Source organism: Aspergillus fijiensis, assembly GCF_003184825.1.
Source record: "Aspergillus fijiensis CBS 313.89 unplaced genomic scaffold BO72scaffold_70, whole genome shotgun sequence".
Lineage (NCBI taxonomy): Eukaryota > Fungi > Ascomycota > Eurotiomycetes > Eurotiales > Aspergillaceae > Aspergillus > Aspergillus fijiensis.
The window spans coordinates 2427-19927 of NW_024469046.1; the positions used below are offsets into that span (position 1 = coordinate 2427).

A 17501-nucleotide genomic window follows, 5' to 3' on the forward strand; every position below is an offset into this window, starting at 1 on the left:
TTCTTAACAGAAATGCAGGCAAATTCGGTCGCTTGCTGTCCGTCTCATCCGCAATTCTACTATAGACGCGCCATAAGGGCGGCCTAACACCACAGATGGCAACAAGGCCACGACAGGCTTACCAGGTGAGACTCAAAGTTCACCGTCAGGAAGTTTGGGACAATCTCGGGAATCAAACAACATGTATTTAGGAAGTAGTCGTATGTTGCATATCGCTCTCAAGCGAGGGGTCAGGGTAAATGACATCAACCAACCAACCAACCTACTGTACCAGCGTGATACTGGATAAGACCTTCTTCCTTACACCTCTCGAGCGCCCACCCTTAAAAAACACCAAGATGCCTCATGTGAAGGACAATCTTAGAAGTGGTGTACCTCACTGCGATGAGCTTGCTGTCGGCCCCCTGACTGTCCAACGTGAGTATATAGTCCTCTTTTACTATGGAGTAGTTGAGGAAAACGGTCATATTCGGGACCTTGGGCAGTAAGGTAAGCCGGGAAACATACGACCAAGTGGAAGGTCATCTGGTAGGGGGCGTATAAAAATTATTATCATACCTACTGACCGGTCGCTAGGGCCCGAGTGAACTTGCTTCTTCCTACATACCCATAGCCAAAAACAATAACAAATTAAAGGATTTCTGTTTCTAAATTACACCTCCAGTTCAACTAAGTAATCAAGGAGGTGTCCTCAAGCAGCGACTTCAAGTTCGGACGTTGATAACCACTTTCTGGCCTTGACCATCGCGATAACGGTCAAGGATCTTATTCACAGTTGTGGGTTCCAATCCCTGAATAGTACTGAAAGGTAAAGGTCGCATGGCACCTTCTTTCACCCAGCTTGCCACTCTCTCCCAAAACAACTTCGAAATTTCAGGGTAAAGTGCACTGAACCCGAATGTCATCTTGTGCTCGTATCCAGCTGTCTTAGGTCCAATCTCAGCGGCACTGAATCTGACCTCTGGAATTCGATTGAGAGTGATCAGACAGCCCTTTTTGGTATTCGACAGAACCGCAAGCCCCAGCTTTTGCTCCTGAGCATTATTTACTGTATCGAACACGTGCACTAAGCTGTCACCAGTGATATCCCGTATCTGCTGAATATTCGCTTCATATCCAGCATGCCGATCAATTATGTGAGTAGCCCCGAGTTGCTTTAGCTCGATCTCATTTCTAGCAGATGCCGTAGTGATGATTCGACCAAATCCAACTTGTTTTGCAAACTGAATTGCGAATCTCCCACAGTTCGAGCCACCACCAATAATGAGAATGGCTGTGTCGAGAAACTCGGAGGTTGCTTGAGACGCGGGAGTGGACGCAGGGGGGATTGGCAGGGCCATTCCAGTTGAGTGGAAAAGGGCGACGAAAGAGGCAATGGCGCAGACAGGGATTGTGGTTGCTTCTTCATCGGTAAGACCGGCAGACTGCACCTTGGCGGCAAAGCTTGCATTCACAACCGCATATTGCTGTAAGGCACCAGAGTCGGTCAACACCTGACCCGGAATGAAGTTTCCCTGAGCAAAGATGTGATCGCCGAGTTGGAATTTAGCAGGACCTGCTTCTTTGCCTATTCCGATCACTTCACCAGCAAGCTCATGACCTAGAACTTGAAAGGACTGCTTGAAGAAAAGCCCTTCGTCACGAGTCTTCTGGTCTGCTGGATTGACTTTATTAAACCGATTGGATGGCATAGCATTAATATCAACAAACTTGAAAAATGTAGCTTGTGTGGAGATAACTTACGACTCGTAGCCGTGACACGTAGAAGTAGCTCGCTGGGTCCTGCTTGCGGAATGGGCCGGTTTATCGAGATGGCCGGTTTCCCAACTTCATCGATTACGATGGCTTTCTGCATGATAAGAGCACAGTCTCCAGTTTGCAGGAAATTGTATGGAAGGATTTGAAGTGGACAGGTGAGGGCTACGTGCGTCTTTTCTATTACTCACTATCTGATCGTATTTGTGGTTACAGTGGCGAATCAGAGTGGAGCCCGGGGGGAAGCTCCGCCGGAGCTCGGCATCGAAGCATTTCTCCACTTCACGTGTGGATCAGTGAGAAAACTCCTTTTCGGAATTATGAGTTACAATGCTGCGCTACTTTGAAGGTGGACATAATAGGACATTTGACCGTTAAATCCGAAACAGTAAACCGTATTTCTAAGCAGTCGACACTACCGGATAGTTCGAAGCAATGAGTAGGTGTCACTGACATCAGTTGTCTTATCTGAGTCCGTCCGACTCTGATACTATGATTACGTGTTCTCACTAAGGCTTTCTATCTGATCACTGGAAGCTCCAGATGAATTCGTCTTCAGTTTCAGGGATTCCTTCAGCAGTTCAAAACCAGAGTTTGTTATGTCCCCTTGGATGTAACCAATAGAAGAGCGTGCAAAATGCCGCGAAATTTGTGGCCAATGCCCTTGATGGCTGGGGCCCAGATGCATTCATCAATAATTCGGGTATCATAAATTACAGCCCCATTGAAGATATGTAGGGTTAAATACAGTATGACTTACATTCCTATCTCAAGGGATGATCTGGAAGAGACTTTCCAGATTAATGTGGCCGGGGTGCATAATGTCATCGGGGTTTTTCTGCCGATTATGAGGAACGGTGATCAGAAAAAAAGATTCTCAACATGTGAGTAGCTGATACTACTGTCGTAACATATCAACTTATGTCTCTTTACCTATACGTCCTTGCAGATTTTTACCTGTGTTCAACATTGTGGGGAAGAATATAAGATAAACCATTTGCTACCATGTAGTCAGATTCAAGTAAAACGTAGCTTCAGCACGGATTATTTAAATAATACAACGTGGAGCTTCCACTCTCAGGGAATATAACTCATGCAGCAAGCGCAAGACTGGCAGCACATTCCAACGCAAAACCAAAGCATCGAGCATACCACCCTTGTGACCAGTAGCTTAATTCCATGCAATGAGGAGCGCCCTTGACCAAACTACCATCAACGCGAGAACTGTTCTTGAATGCCTCGATGCAGGTCTTGACTTCCTCTTTAGTAGCCTTAAAAAAAACGTCATCTTGAACAAGCGCAAACATTACAGGCGCTTTGACATGGATGGCCCAGTCCTCTTTCCACACGGGAAGCCAATTCCCAGGGAACTGCAGCATTTCAGCATACGGGGATGCTGCATTGAGGCGCTCACTGCTATCCAAAACCTCACTGTCAACAGTTCCAGGAAGGAACATAACTTGATCCTTGAACTGCAAAGGGAAGACGACGCTGTTGGGACCGGCATTTGGCTGAGGAGCAGGGCTTTGTTTCATGGATTCAGACTGCTCATCTCCCATTCCGGAGAGAATTAATCCTCCCAATGGGTACTTTAGCTCCGGGTCTTTGGCGTGATTGGCCGCAGCGACAATACCCCCCATTGAGCCGAAGCTGTGGCACAGAAGCACGATGCAAGTGCAATTCAAAGGAATACCAAACTCAGACCATAGGGCTGGGAGAATGTATCGATGAAGCCAGAAGCCAGTTTCCGCAAAAAAATTGGATCCCTCGGGTATCGGAGAGGGAGAGCTTGTGTCTCCATAACCAGGTCGGTTAATAGAGATAAATGGAACACCTAGTGAAGCACTAGTTGCGGACGCAGAGAATCGTGGAGTAGCGTCGAAGTATTGACAATCGTATGTCCCACCATGGAGAGCGACAACCAATGGAACGTGACAAGCAGAAGCGGTGGAAGTTGACGGGAAATAGTGGATGCCAGACACTGTGGCATCATTAGCCATGGCTAATTTGAAAGGTTGCATCGTTGCTTGGTGTGTCAAGTCGCAAGAAATTGAAAGCGGCTTGAAGCTCCGAGTCTTCACAATTAGTTAGGAGAGATTCAAAAGTTTCGATGATCTGAGTTACCTAAGTATAAAAAGTTAAATTCAATCGAATTGAAAATGTATCCAAGGTTTTTTCCTCCTCGAAAGCAATCAAAGAAAATGGGTTCGAGCCAAAATATATAATCACAACCAGGCCGGACAATTTCCTCAAATGATGACACACATCATCCGTTGGAACAGTTTCACGGCGATAGGAGCAACCGGGCTGATGATTAATGCCCATTCCATGGAGTATTAAGGTTTACCTTAAATTTGGCTCCCGGAATTAGTAATCCAGGCGCGTTGAATTGGGTCGGGAAAACTTTGAAGCTAATAAAATATTGAGTCCGATCCCGGAAAAGTTCAACATGAAGTACAAAATTACCTGTGGGCCCGGGCATCGGACCGAGTCGCTGGTTTTAAGTCCGACCTGGATCTTGATGTACGAAGACCATCACAAATCCCTAGTTTATAGGACATTGATCTAATCCATCTTCAGTCCCGTCTCAAAGGGCAAGCACAGCCGGCTTCTACCCAATTCTGATATAAAATAGTTCAATGAAATCTCCAAGCATACCCACTGGATTATTTACTCTATCTGGACCCAACACTGGTCAATTCATTTTCCTTTTGGTTCTACAGAACTCGTTGAATCAACGCCCAATCGCACATGGTGACAAATAGGATCCCAATCACCTGAAGGCTTGCTCTCTTCAGGGTAAGTTAATTGATTGCTTGTCAAGCTCTGTCAGAAACTGACCAAGTACGATCTTCTCAGTAGAACTGGAATCTCTGTGGTGGAGCGTAGCTCTTCCTCTCTCACATAGCCGGTTCTTGAAGTAGCCTGCTTATTCCATAAGCTAAGTACACTAACTGTTCTTTAGTCATTACATTTGCACCACCAATTGTCGGCACATGCTGCTGGTACTGTCTCGGTGGGTTGGAGCTTTGGTCTCTATTGTTGAACGATACAAGGGAATGTGCTGTATATCGCAGATAAATTACTAGACCATACTACACATGTGCTGATTTTATGGAGCTACACAGGCGGAAGGTACTCGTAAATGCTCTAACAAAGTAAAGAATCTAAAATTGATCTCGCTATGTCTCTGTGTCAACCTCCATCATGGGACAGTGCATTAATGACATTGGATCAAAGTTCTCCAAGTTCGGCCAGAATTGCACCATGAATGTAGGAAGCGATTCTTCAGAGATGTGAGGATCCCCAATCCGATCATAGCACAGGTTGGGCTCACCTATAGAATAGCTTTCCCCCGAGAGTGAGAAATCAGGAACAGGCTCAGTGCATGATGCTCTCGATTGTAGGTTGTCACTTGATCCTGATTCTCTGATGACCGCCATATTACTAGTATAACTTGGACGCAGAGAAAGTACATTAGAGGGAGGCCGTGGCATGTTCTGGAATTGGCTCATTGTCACCTATCGGAGCAAGTAAGTACTTCTACTCGTCCAACATTTTGTTATTGCATATGATACTCACGTTCAATTTCTGCAGATATTCGGTAGCTAATGAGCTCTTCGGAGCTAGTTCTTCAATTATTGTCTTACCTTCAAAAGCTTCTCGAAGGACAGCACCCTTTGTTGCAGAGGAAGCGGGTATCTTAAGCATGAAGACAGTAAGTGACATGATGGCCGCGTAGGTTGTGGATAACATTGTAGAGCGAGCGGAGTAATTCACCACATTCGTTCTGTGGAGTGAATAGCCTGCGCTCACAAGGTTGCGTGTCACGGTGAAGTATAACTTTAGGTAGGAAAGAGTCGAAGGGTCGATGTAGCTCTCAGCGTTTCGAGGAGTCAACTCTAGCAGCGGCTCATAGAGGGCCATCTGCACGTACGCATAAGCGATGCGCAAAAGTTGTCGAATACTGCATGTACTCAGAGCTGAACCCTCCAGAACGCAGGATTTACAACTCACCGTTCAATCTGAACAGATCCCTGAAATCCAGGTCGGAGCTCGTTTGGAAGATTCTGAAACCACTCTTTCAACTTGTTTTCAATCGACCGCATGCCAGATTTCCGTATCAGGCCTTCTACATTGGTTATAGATCCCGCCGTCAAGCTTTGTAAAACCTTGCGATGTCTCATTATCGCTGGCAACATCGCGGTGAGGGCGATATGCATGTTAATTCCAGTAATCACGGTGGTTGGATCTTTCCCAGGATTTGTATCACTTTCTCCTGCGGCATAATCCTCCATTATTGGTTGAGCATAGGACTGGCAAACATCGTTAATACTCAGCAATGGTGGGATGTCAAGAAACGAGCTGCTGTATATATCTAGTCGCCAGATGGTCCAAAAAACACGCTTTTGGGTTTCACGTGCGACAAGGTCATGAGGATCAATCTCAGGTCGATGGAAACCTAGAGCCACTGCCGACCGAAGCGCGAGGCCTGTGTAGGAATAGCACTGCTCCAATTGACCAGATGACTGAAAGTATATGGCAATGAAGCACAAAGTCTGTAGTGAAATAAGGGTGTGATCCTCGACAGCGTTGAATAGCCTTAATGCCAACCCTAGATAGTATGACCTACAATATATCGTGTCAGAATAGTGTGTCCGCTATTGAAGCAACTCAATTGGAAAGGCAGATACATGCTGACTGACCCTTCATTGATGTTATTTGTGAAAGGGTCCTGGGAAAGTCTGCATGGTAATTCGCTCGAGAAATGGCTTCCCAGCGCTAGTGTAGCAAAGAGCAGAGCAAGCGAGTGGGGGTATTTCTGCTGAAGGGAATCAAACGGTAAGCTGTACATCAGTTCAACCATCGCATAGAACGATGGTTCGTGCACAAACTTTTGCAAGGCGCATGCATCTTCTAAAGCATATCGTAGCAATTGGTAAGCAACTTCCTTGCTCGGAAGGCTCTTGCTTATACCCGATCCGCCCTCTGGAAAGACCGGTTGTTGCGATGATACAGTGGGTGATTTCTTTCGATCCTTAACAATTAGCGAAACCAATAATTGAATGCGAGAATTGAGACCCTGTTACCTACCATCGAGTTGCTACAGCTGGTTAATGGTGATATGTTGGGGTTTGGGCTGGCAGTGACTACATTGGTTGCTCTGACTGTGGGAGAGAACCTCTGTGACTGGGTGGTGGGGCCTGTCTCATGGTTCTCAAAGCTCAGGTTTGCGTCCACGGCCCTGAGCAATCTCTCAGCCTTTCCCAAGCGTGCTTCTAACTGACGGACGTGTTGGGCGACGGATTTGGAACGACGAGATGGAGCTTCATATGTACAGTCTATGAAAGCGGAATTAGGTGAGGGTAGGCGTGCATATCCAGTAAGAAAGCTTACTTTGCTCGTAGACCCGGCAGTGAGTACAAGGTGATAGACCGTCACACTTAATCTTCCATCGTCGGCATTGATCGCAAGCCTTTGTGACTCGACGCCTCTTGGGTATGTTACGCGGGTCGAGAGTAGGCTCCATCGAGAGATCAATCATTACTTGGCGGGCGGGGCCGGTTAGATTTGCGTGAAGTTTTTGGTATGGAACAATGGGAAGAAGGGTCATTGCAGAAAAGAGGGATTTCGCCGTGTGGTGAAAATCCATGTCGATTATTAATCATGATGTCAGGCTGGGGGGTTAGGGTCTCAACTAACTAGTTAGTTAATTAACTAGCGCGTAAGCAGCCGAACCTTGAAAAACTTTATATCCAAAGTCCCAACCAGGGGGTGCTGGTTATGAGCTCTACTCTAACAAGCTTCAGATTTTTCTGAAATTATCTACTTTGTTGGTCTGTGTAGCAGTCCTCAAAAATTTCGCCACATCTGTACTACGGTTTGCGGCTCGCCCGTTTTCGTCTCGTACAGGCGGGGTATAGTGACCCAAGTACCTCTGCATCTTGACCGCCCGATCTCACCGCCTACTTCTCTCCCCACTGCTGATACACGCTATAACGCGCAACGCATATATCATAACATACAGTTCACTTAGATAGTAGCCCTAGAGAATATTGTTGGGAACAAAGACTAGAATATTCGATATTATGAAGAGCTCAATAAAAATTGAAGGCTTTTGGCGTGACAGAAACTCTGGCAGAAAAATAGGGAGAAACACCAGGGTATAGATTACTTGTGGACGACCTGTTACGCGGTGCCTACTGGTCACGGTGAGTAGAGCTGCCTCAGGGTTATACTTGCCTAGTTCCACTGCGGATTCCAAGAGTATCTCGCAACCGTACCGTTGCTATGCTAAGCCTTACACGGACTCGGGTCCTGTTGAGTATCTTGCAGAATGTGCCAGTAGTGCGCGCCAAGTAAGTCAGTCACTAAGTGTTGCCACGAAGTGAGCTCCCCTACTTGTAGGTTGGGTTGTCTTGAAGATGAACTGTGAGGTGCAAAGTACTGCTGGTGGTAACCAAGTAACAATGTGAGAATTGATCGCGAAGAACTAAATACATGATAATGAAAGAGTGTCCTTATATATCCAGTCCTTCCTATCGGTGATGAGTCTCGACTCATTACTGATGCGCCAGGGCTCATCGCTGATGAGTTCCTGCGCTGGCAATCCTATCGGTGATAGGATCTAGTCACGTGGCTGCCCGATCGGGTAGTTTGTTGTGCCAAACAACATCCGAGATATATGTAGCTATACACACAGGATAATGTCCGCCTCAAGGACACGGTGTCCTTGATCACTCTGATCGTGGTTGTGTAAATGTCCTTTTACACGGGCCCACTTTGCTCCTGGGAGCACCTTTTCTGTGTGATCTTGCTCCTGGGAAGCACATGTGTAATGCTCCTTATTGGTTGCATGTGACTCCTGCAGGTGATGATGATGATGATGATTCATATGCTGGCCCCTCGCCTAAGACGATATGCAGGATCTACTATCTATACTCTCTATATATATTTTTAAACATAAACTATTATTTTTCTGACGAACTTAGAGTCTTATTAAGATTTGTATCAACTAATATCTGGGGTTATATTCTACTATTTTTATAATATATAACTTTAAAATCTTTACAATATCTCTACAAGTCTAGTACTATTCTAAGAATACTACTATCTAGTAGAACATCTTATAGTCTATTTTTTCTATTTTAATCTACTTCTAGTATATCTGATATATTATTAAATACTTTTCTAATTTTTTATTATAATATTTAGTATAGTATGCTAAGCCGCGGGCAGTCGATTAATATATATACTACTATTTTTATTATCTTATATTTATATAAATTATTTTTTTAGAAGTTATATTATTTTCTATATATTACCAGCTATAAGTAGCTTGTGCGAAGTTATATAAATAGATATATTTAATTCTATAGAAATAAGCTATATAAATAATAAGACCTGCTGGATAATAGATCTTAGTTAATATAATATAAAAATTCTTTATTTTTCAAGATTTTTAATTCTTATTCCTATTCTTAGTAGATCTTTTTATATATATATTCTTTTTTCTATAAGAAAAGATATTTAAAAAAATATTTTTTTTATATATTTATTATATTCTTAGCCAGCCGGTCAGCTGTTTTATTTTTGGAATCTCTATAGTAATCCGGTATTTATTATAATTATAGTAAAATTTCTTAGGCTTTCAGCTCGCCAGCTAAATAATAAATAATCTAAATAATATACTAGTCTAATTTATTCTACAAATTTCTGATTATCTGCAGAACTAATATATTATTACTAAAAATTATTACCGGTTATTAATTTATTATTAAGTTTTCTTAGTTTCTCTGTACTAGTTAGAAAACTAATTTAATAATATAATAGATTATTATAAGCTCGGCTGTATAGACTGACCAGTACTTTATTAAACTAATACTAACTTATTAAAATCTTAAAATCTATTAATTATAGTTAAAAATAACTGCTGCTGTATTTATCTGATTTTACTTTTCTAATATATTTAAAAAAACTACTATATCTTATTTTAAATCTTATTTAGCTAAGACTTAGAGCTGTGCTTTTTCTTAGTCTGATTTAATTTTAATTTTAGTAAAAGTCTGTACCTGCTATAGTACTAATAGTCTTAGATTAATAATTTTAAGGGCCTATAGATATTTTAAATCTATAGTTTATATTATCTCTGCTAGTAGATAATATGCTATATTATATATATATATACTATATTTTATAACTTGTTTTATAATCTTTTATACTGAATAGTTATCTAGTAAGATATTTAACCAGACTACTATTATTTATTCTTGCAGTTTTAGTTGCAGATAAATAGACAGTATATATAATTTGATTTTTAGAGTATTAGTAGATACTGTTTAAAAGATTAAAAGAATATAAATGTTAGGAACTACTTGACACAGTAGACACGCTGATTAGGCAAGAAAAATAATAACAATATTATATTAAAGTAGTCAAAAATAAAAACAGTCTTCTATTAATTTTAAAACTAATTTATAAGAAATCTCCTTTTCTAAAAAATTCTAGAATAATATATAATATAAAAAGAAAATAAATAATATAATAATATAAATATCTAGATTAAAAATCTAATAAATCTATATTAATCCCAAAGCAGACTGCTATAATAGTAGATATAAATTATTATAATAATAAATATTATATAATAATTATACTTTTTTGTTAAACCGGGTTATTTAATCTAATAATATAGCTGTAAATAGCTTTACTATTTATTCTAATTAAATATTTCTACTAGTAGTATTTTTTAAATAGTAGAATTTGGTATTATAATAATAGAAAAATTATCTAATAAACTATATATTATATAAATAAAAAATTTTAAAAATAATAAATAGAACACGTATTTTATTAATAATCTAATTAGAATCTGATATAAAATATATATATAAATAAAGAAGATTAATATATTTTTATTTATTTTTATATCTTGACTTTCTATTAAATTTTTTTTTATATTTTTTTTTTTTATTATATTTACTTTTATTTTTATTATTTATTTTATATCTGTCTGTTAATTTATTTTTTTAAAGCTATTATTTTTATTTTTTTTTAATATAATACTAATAATTACTTACTGTTATTTAACTAATATACTTATTATATTTAAAATCTTCTTTTATTTTTATTATTTAAAAACTAGTATTAAAAAATTTAATATTATTAATACAAAAAATTTTATTTTTAATTATATTTTTAATACTATGGCATCCGTAGTATATAAATAGTATTTTAATAAAAATCAGATTTATTATTAAATATATTTTAACAGTTTTTCGGTGGATTTATTAAACTAATAAAAACTAAATTTTAATTAATATACTAAAAAATATTCTTAAATTCTTATAAATTCTTAACTAAAGTTAGAAGTTTTTTATTAACTATACTACTTTTAATTAGAATCTAAATTAGAATCTAATACTCTGTATTTAGATTAGTTATTTAATTTTAATTCTAACTACCGGCTTTAAGACAGCTGAGCTGGTTTACTACTATAAATATAAATTAATAAATATTAATAAGTTTAAGATTATTATATATTTTTTATTAACTTTCAGTTAATTTATAAACTAATTTATTAATTTAATCTAATTTTCTATTATTTTTTTATTATAGGCTGTTATTTTATTATAGATAATCCGACTATATTTTATTTAATATCTAAAAATAATAGATTTCTTTTATAAATTAAAGCTAAATAGATATTTTTTAAAAAAATCTACTGTAAAATATATATTATATATAATAATAAGACCTTTTTTTAGGATTTTTATATTTAGAAAGTAAAGTAGTTCTAGCTTTTTACTACTTATTTTTTATAAAAATAGTATTAATTAGCCGGATTAGTCTAATAGTTTTTTAATAAAAATCCGGCTTATTTATAAAGCTTTTTTATTTTAATTATATATTTTAGTATTAAACTTTAAATATATTTAATATAGTAATTCGGTATAAATTCGGTTGTTTTTTTTATATTTAAAAATAAAATATTTTTTATTATTTTAATTTTTTTTTTTATTTTTTATAGCTTTAAATAGCTTGCTGAATATTATTTATAAATTTTTCTAAAATTTATTTATTATATCTATTTAGCCAGTTTATTTATTTAACTAGAAAATATTATTTATTATTAAAAATCTGCTTATTTTTAATATTTTTAATCTTAAACTTCTTTTTTTTTAAAATCTAAAAAATAAAATTGGTTTTATAAATTTATACTAGATTTTTATTATTTTAATAATAATATATAAAAGATATTATAGATTCGACTGTAGCAGTCAGATAGAAAAATTTAATATATTAATTTTTTAATAGCTGTTAGAATTTTTAAAAATTTAATATATTAAAAAGCTAGCTTTTAAAATAAAATTTTAATTTTTAAATTTTTAGTAAACAGCTTTACTAGATCTTCTTTCTTAAAGATTATTAGCTGGTATTTTTTATTATAATATTTTTTTTATATTTTATTAGCTTTTTGCTAGTAATTTTATAAATTCTTTTATAATATAGCTAGTTTATTAATTTAATTTTTAGCTACAGAAATCTTTCTCTAAAAAATACTAATCTTAGTATAAATATAAAGGCTGGTAAATAGTCTAAAAAAGTCTTAAAAAAATAATTAATAATTAAATTTAGAGTATTATTATAAGTAAACTATATAAAAAATAGTAAAATAAATCAGTTTAATTAATTTTTATTAATAAAATATTAAAAATATTATTTAAAAGTCTGATTTATTTTTTTAGTTTAACTATTAGTCTGAAATTAAAATATTATTAATAAATAAAATTTAATCTAAATATAATATATAACTCGAAACTAAAATTTACTAGTAAAAAAAAAATCTTTATCTAGGATTATATTCTAAAATAGTCTAAATTAGAATTTAATCTTTTTATAAAAAAATTTAGCAAGTTTTAAAGTAGTAATAATATATAAAATAAATAAAAATTAATACTATTTTATAAATTTATTAATAATAATAAGAATTAAATTTAGAATATTATTTTTTATTATAATAAAAGACAGATCTATAATAAAATCTATAAATAATTTAATAAAAAATAAATTAGAAATAAGTAGTAATTTAAACTTATTATATAATTTATATTTAGTAAATATAACTTCTTAATATATAGAGCATTTTCTGATATAAATAATTATATTTTTATAAAAATTTACTTAATAAAATTTTCTTTTAAGAAAAGTTTTTATTTTTAATTATCTAAAATAATCTGTTAGTTAATTATTATAATAAAAATTTAATAAATATTATAAAAGACTTTTTCTTATAAAAATATATAAATAGTACTTATATATAATAAGATTATTTTTATTAATTCTCTAATATTTAGATTTAGAATTATTTTCTAAAACAGTAAGTTTTTAATAATATATTTTTATATTTTTATTTTAGATTCTGCTAATTAGAAAATATAATTTTTTTTGTTAATCTTAAAATAAAATAAATTTTTATTTTTATATATTTAAAATACTGTCGATATACTAATATATTTATTATAAAATAAGCTTGCTCTAATAATTTTAGAATATAATAAATTTTTATATTTATATACTCGGAATACTACTAATATATTAATATATAAATTATAGAATATTTTTATTTTAATAATCTAGTTAACTATTTTTATACTAGTTTAATTATATTTAGATTCTAATAAATTTAATATATACTAGCAGATATAGGATTTAGAGCTTTTTTATAAAAATATTTTATTATATTTTAGCTAAAACTTTTTAGAAACTAGCTATAATTTTATAAAAGATTTACTAGCTATTTAATATTATATTAATTTTAAAATCTTTATATTAGATAGAATTTCTAAATCTTTTTTTATTTTTAATAATAAATCAGCAGAATTATATCTACCAGACTAATATTAAATAATAAAATTATAATTATTAAAATATATATATATTATTAAGTCTAATAGCTGTTCAGTTTTAACTACTTTATAAAAGTCTAAAAATTTTAATAATCTAAAAAAATCTTAATAGTATATAATAGCTTTTTAAGATATTAATACTAATACTTAAATAAATAAATAATAATAAAAAACTTTTAATCTAGGATTAAATAATAAGTTTTAATATTATTAAATTTTTTTAACTAGAATATAATAGAATAGTATACTTTATAGTAGTTATCTGGCTAAAATAATATTTTTATTATTTTTTTTTAAAAAATATCTGTTTTTATCCGAATCTTCTGCTAAAAATTAAAATATTTTAATAAAGATATAATCTTAAAACTATAAAAAAGCTGTTAAAATACTACTGTTTTTTATTAGTTAATATTACTTTTCTAGACTTTTTCCCATTTTTAATATCTTTTAAAAAAGAAGTAAATAATAATATAATTAAAAAATAATTTTTAATAAAATATTAATAAAAATTATAAAATCTTAAGAATACTTAGATCTTATAGTATATAATTAGTATTAATTATATAAAAATATCGGATACCCGTCGGAAATCTATTAATATACTATATAAAAATAAAATATATTCTAGAAATTTAATATAATCTTAGTAGAAAATATACTTTAATAATTTAATATAAAGATCTGTTTTTTATAAATATTCCAATACTTAATATAAATAAAGAATATAAGAAGAACAGTTCTTTAAAAAAATAAGAATATTATTTAAATAAATAATATAAAAAACATCTAATATATTATAAAAAGCTAAATAGATATAGTTCTAAAATATAGCCGAAGTATTAATTAATTCAAATAATATAACTAGATATTTAAAATATTTATAATAAATTTAAAAAACTGTTTTCTATTTATCTTTTTATTTAATATAAATTTAATAGTATATATTCTAAATATTTAATTTTAAAAAATATTTAGCTTCCGTAATTCTGTCTAAAATCTTTAAAATTAAAAATAAAAAATAATAATTTTTAACTAAAATTTTATTAAATTTTTTATAATTTATATATAGTTGGAGGCCTTTATTTTTTTTTAATAAAAAAAAAATAAAAATTTTTATAGAATTTTTAGAAGATTAAATTTATTTTAATTAAATATTTTTATTAATATAGTAATAAAAAGATTAAAGCTTAATTTAAAATAAAAAATAAATAAATCTATATAGTAAAGTTTTATTATTTTTTTAATTAATAATATAGTTCTATAGTCCATAAAAAAAAAGCTATTAAAAAAAATATAAAAAAAAATATCTATAAAATTATAAAGTTTTAAAAATAATATAATTATATTATATTTGGTTTTAGAGTTATTTAATAAGATTTTATTTTTAAATAATTAAATATCTTCCGGAAGTTTTATTATAGTATTAATATAAGTAAGATTTTAGCAGACTTTTATAAACTTATAAAAAAATAAAATCTTTAATATTTAGATTTTATACTACTACTATTAATTTTATATAGATAAATAAATATATAAATTTTTTAAAATAATTATTAAAAATAGAATAGGATTTTTAAAAAAATCTAGATTATAATTAATAACTATATAATATCTTATAAATAATTATATAGTTTTTCTTAAATTAGTAGTAGTAATAGAAATTTTTTATATATTATAAATAATTATAGTAAAATAATTTATTATAGTAACTAATAAAACTATAAAATAGATTATATCTAAATAAAATTATTAAATAAATTAATAGCTAATAAAATTAATCTTAGTATATAAATCCAAGTTTATATAAGTTTTAAGTATATTTTTAAAATAAATAAATATATTAAAGCAAGTAATAGTTTCTATTTTAAATTAATTTATTAAAAATATAAAAACTTTTTTAACTATTATCTTTTTTTTATTAGTTCTAATTTAATCCTATTTTTTTTATAAAAATATTAGTTAGCTAAATAGTATTTACTATTATATTTATAATAATAAAAGATTTTTTCTTTTTAATTTCTTCTATTTTAAGAGAATTTTAATAAAAAAAGTTTATTATTAAACTATAAAAATCCAGATTCTCTAAAAATCTTATTTAAATAATATTTTTATTTTTTAAATCTTATTTTCTTTTTCAGTTTAATATATTCTAATAATAAATAGTAATAAATACTATTTCCTCTCGGAAATCCGATAATTTTAATATATATTTATAAATATATTAACTAAATTCCGGTTCTAACTTTAAAAAAAAATTAATATATATTTATTCTTTTATTTAGATTTAAAGTAATATTTTAAAATATTTAAATAAAAATAAAACTTTTTTAAATCTTATTTATTTTATTAATAGATTTATTTAAATTATTTTATTATATTAGACTGCAGAATAGCTGTATTTTAAATAAAAAAAAATTTATTAAATAAAATAATCCTATAATTTTTTAGTATTTTAGCAGTTTTTCGGGAATTTTTTATTAATATATTAATACTATTTCTACCGATAGATAAAGTCTAAATAATTAATTATAATTAGAATTTTTTAATTTTTTATATAATACTTCCGAAAAGTTTTTTTAAAAATATATTATAAATTATAAATCTATTCGGTTCTCTACTATAAATTAAATCGAAGAATAAAAATAAAAATTTTTTTAAGCTTAATTTTTTTTTTCTATTCGAAAAATAAAATAGAATTAGTATAATATTATTAAGATTCTATTAATAATTTAATATCTTTATATTCTGTTTATAAGACTTGAACTTGTTTTTTTAATTATTTTAACTATTTTAATTAATAAATAATAGTTTATACTTCTTAAATATCTATTTAAATTAAATAATTTATTTCTAGAATAAACAACATATCTTAAAATAATTTTAATAAGAATTTATTAGATAATATATTACTTTTTCTTAGATAACCAAAAAATAAAAAAATTAGGAATTATTAGAAACTACTTAATATAATAGACATACTAGTTAGGCAAGAAAAGTAATAGTAATATTATATTAAAATAACTAAAAATAAAAGCAGTCTTCTATTAATTTTAAGACTAATTTTTAAAAAATCTTCTTCTTTAAACAATTCTAGAATAATATATAATATAAAAAAAGAAGTAAGCAATATAATAATATAAATATCCGGATTAAAAGTCCGGCGAATCTATATCGACCCCGGAGCGGGCTGCTATAGTAGTAGATATGGGCTGCTATAGCAGTAGGTATTGTATAACAATAAATTAGAACTATTTACTATAGTATTACAAAAAGCCGCAGATATATTTTATTATATAGCAAATTATACTATACAGTCGATATCTAGTCTATAGCAGATATAATATATACTTAATAAAGCTAGTATATTTGCTCTAGTTAAAGATATCGGAGCCTGCTTAAAATAATAGTTCTTTTAGTTATCTGTTTAACCGTATATTATATATATTCTTTTTATCGCATCTCTGTATTAAAAATGATTTCTAGAAGTTTAGCAGTGTCTGCTGGTTTGACTACTTTACTATTTATAATAATCTCGCTCTTACTATAGACTAATTTGCGCTGTATTAGATGGATTAGCTTAGTTTTCTCTACTGCGAATAACGCGTCTGTTTTCCGCGTCTACTGTTTAATCTGTAGAATGTCCTCTTCTTGGATCTTTTTAATGTTGTTCTTAACCGAAGAACTGGTACGCCAGCGAAAGTAATCATTAATAAACGCTAATGCCCCGCTGTTGCTGTCTATCGGTTGATCCACCAGATCTGAATTATAGAATCCAAGAGGGGTTCCCGTTTCTGAGGGCTCGATTGGCTGTCGTCATCCCCCGCGGGTTTCTGACGG

At 31.0% G+C, this 17501-nt stretch overlaps 3 protein-coding genes across 3 annotated transcripts; all 3 read right to left on the reverse strand.

The window, feature by feature from the left end:
- Window positions 1–704: 704 nt before the first annotated feature.
- On the reverse strand, window positions 705–1902 carry BO72DRAFT_480775 (zinc-binding alcohol dehydrogenase family protein; the record flags this gene model as incomplete). Its single annotated transcript, XM_040947654.1, has 2 exons — window positions 1744–1902; window positions 705–1666 (listed from the first exon to the last, which is right to left on the reverse strand). Exons 1-2 carry the CDS (start codon window positions 1853–1855, stop codon window positions 705–707), a joined length of 1074 nt encoding a protein of 357 aa, XP_040796688.1. The 5' UTR covers window positions 1856–1902.
- Window positions 1903–2846: 944 nt separating this feature from the next.
- On the reverse strand, window positions 2847–3991 carry BO72DRAFT_439052 (uncharacterized protein; the record flags this gene model as incomplete). Its single annotated transcript, XM_040943398.1, has 2 exons — window positions 3880–3991; window positions 2847–3830 (listed from the first exon to the last, which is right to left on the reverse strand). The coding sequence occupies exon 2, from the start codon at window positions 3774–3776 to the stop codon at window positions 2847–2849; it is 930 nt and encodes a 309-aa protein (XP_040796689.1). The 5' UTR covers window positions 3777–3830; window positions 3880–3991.
- Window positions 3992–4933: 942 nt separating this feature from the next.
- BO72DRAFT_531657 (uncharacterized protein) lies at window positions 4934–7354 on the reverse strand. The gene is made up of 6 exons (XM_040950382.1): window positions 7153–7354; window positions 6850–7097; window positions 6462–6793; window positions 5773–6384; window positions 5338–5722; window positions 4934–5276 (listed from the first exon to the last, which is right to left on the reverse strand). Exons 1-6 carry the CDS (start codon window positions 7298–7300, stop codon window positions 4938–4940), a joined length of 2064 nt encoding a protein of 687 aa, XP_040796690.1. The 5' UTR covers window positions 7301–7354; the 3' UTR covers window positions 4934–4937.
- Between the last annotated feature and the right edge of the window lie 10147 nt (window positions 7355–17501).

What these genes read in the sequence shown, in the direction of transcription:
- BO72DRAFT_531657 (XM_040950382.1), bottom strand. Translation starts at nt 7,300, where the DNA reads ATGATTGATCTCTCGATGGAGCCTACTCTCGACCCGCGTAACATACCC. An exon ending in CCAGCTGTAGCAACTCGATG is followed by an intron (nt 6,794 to 6,849) that starts GTAGGTAACAGG and finishes CTAATTGTTAAG; the next exon opens with GATCGAAAGAAATCACCCAC. An exon ending in ACAAATAACATCAATGAAGG is followed by an intron (nt 6,385 to 6,461) that starts GTCAGTCAGCAT and finishes GATATATTGTAG; the next exon opens with GTCATACTATCTAGGGTTGG.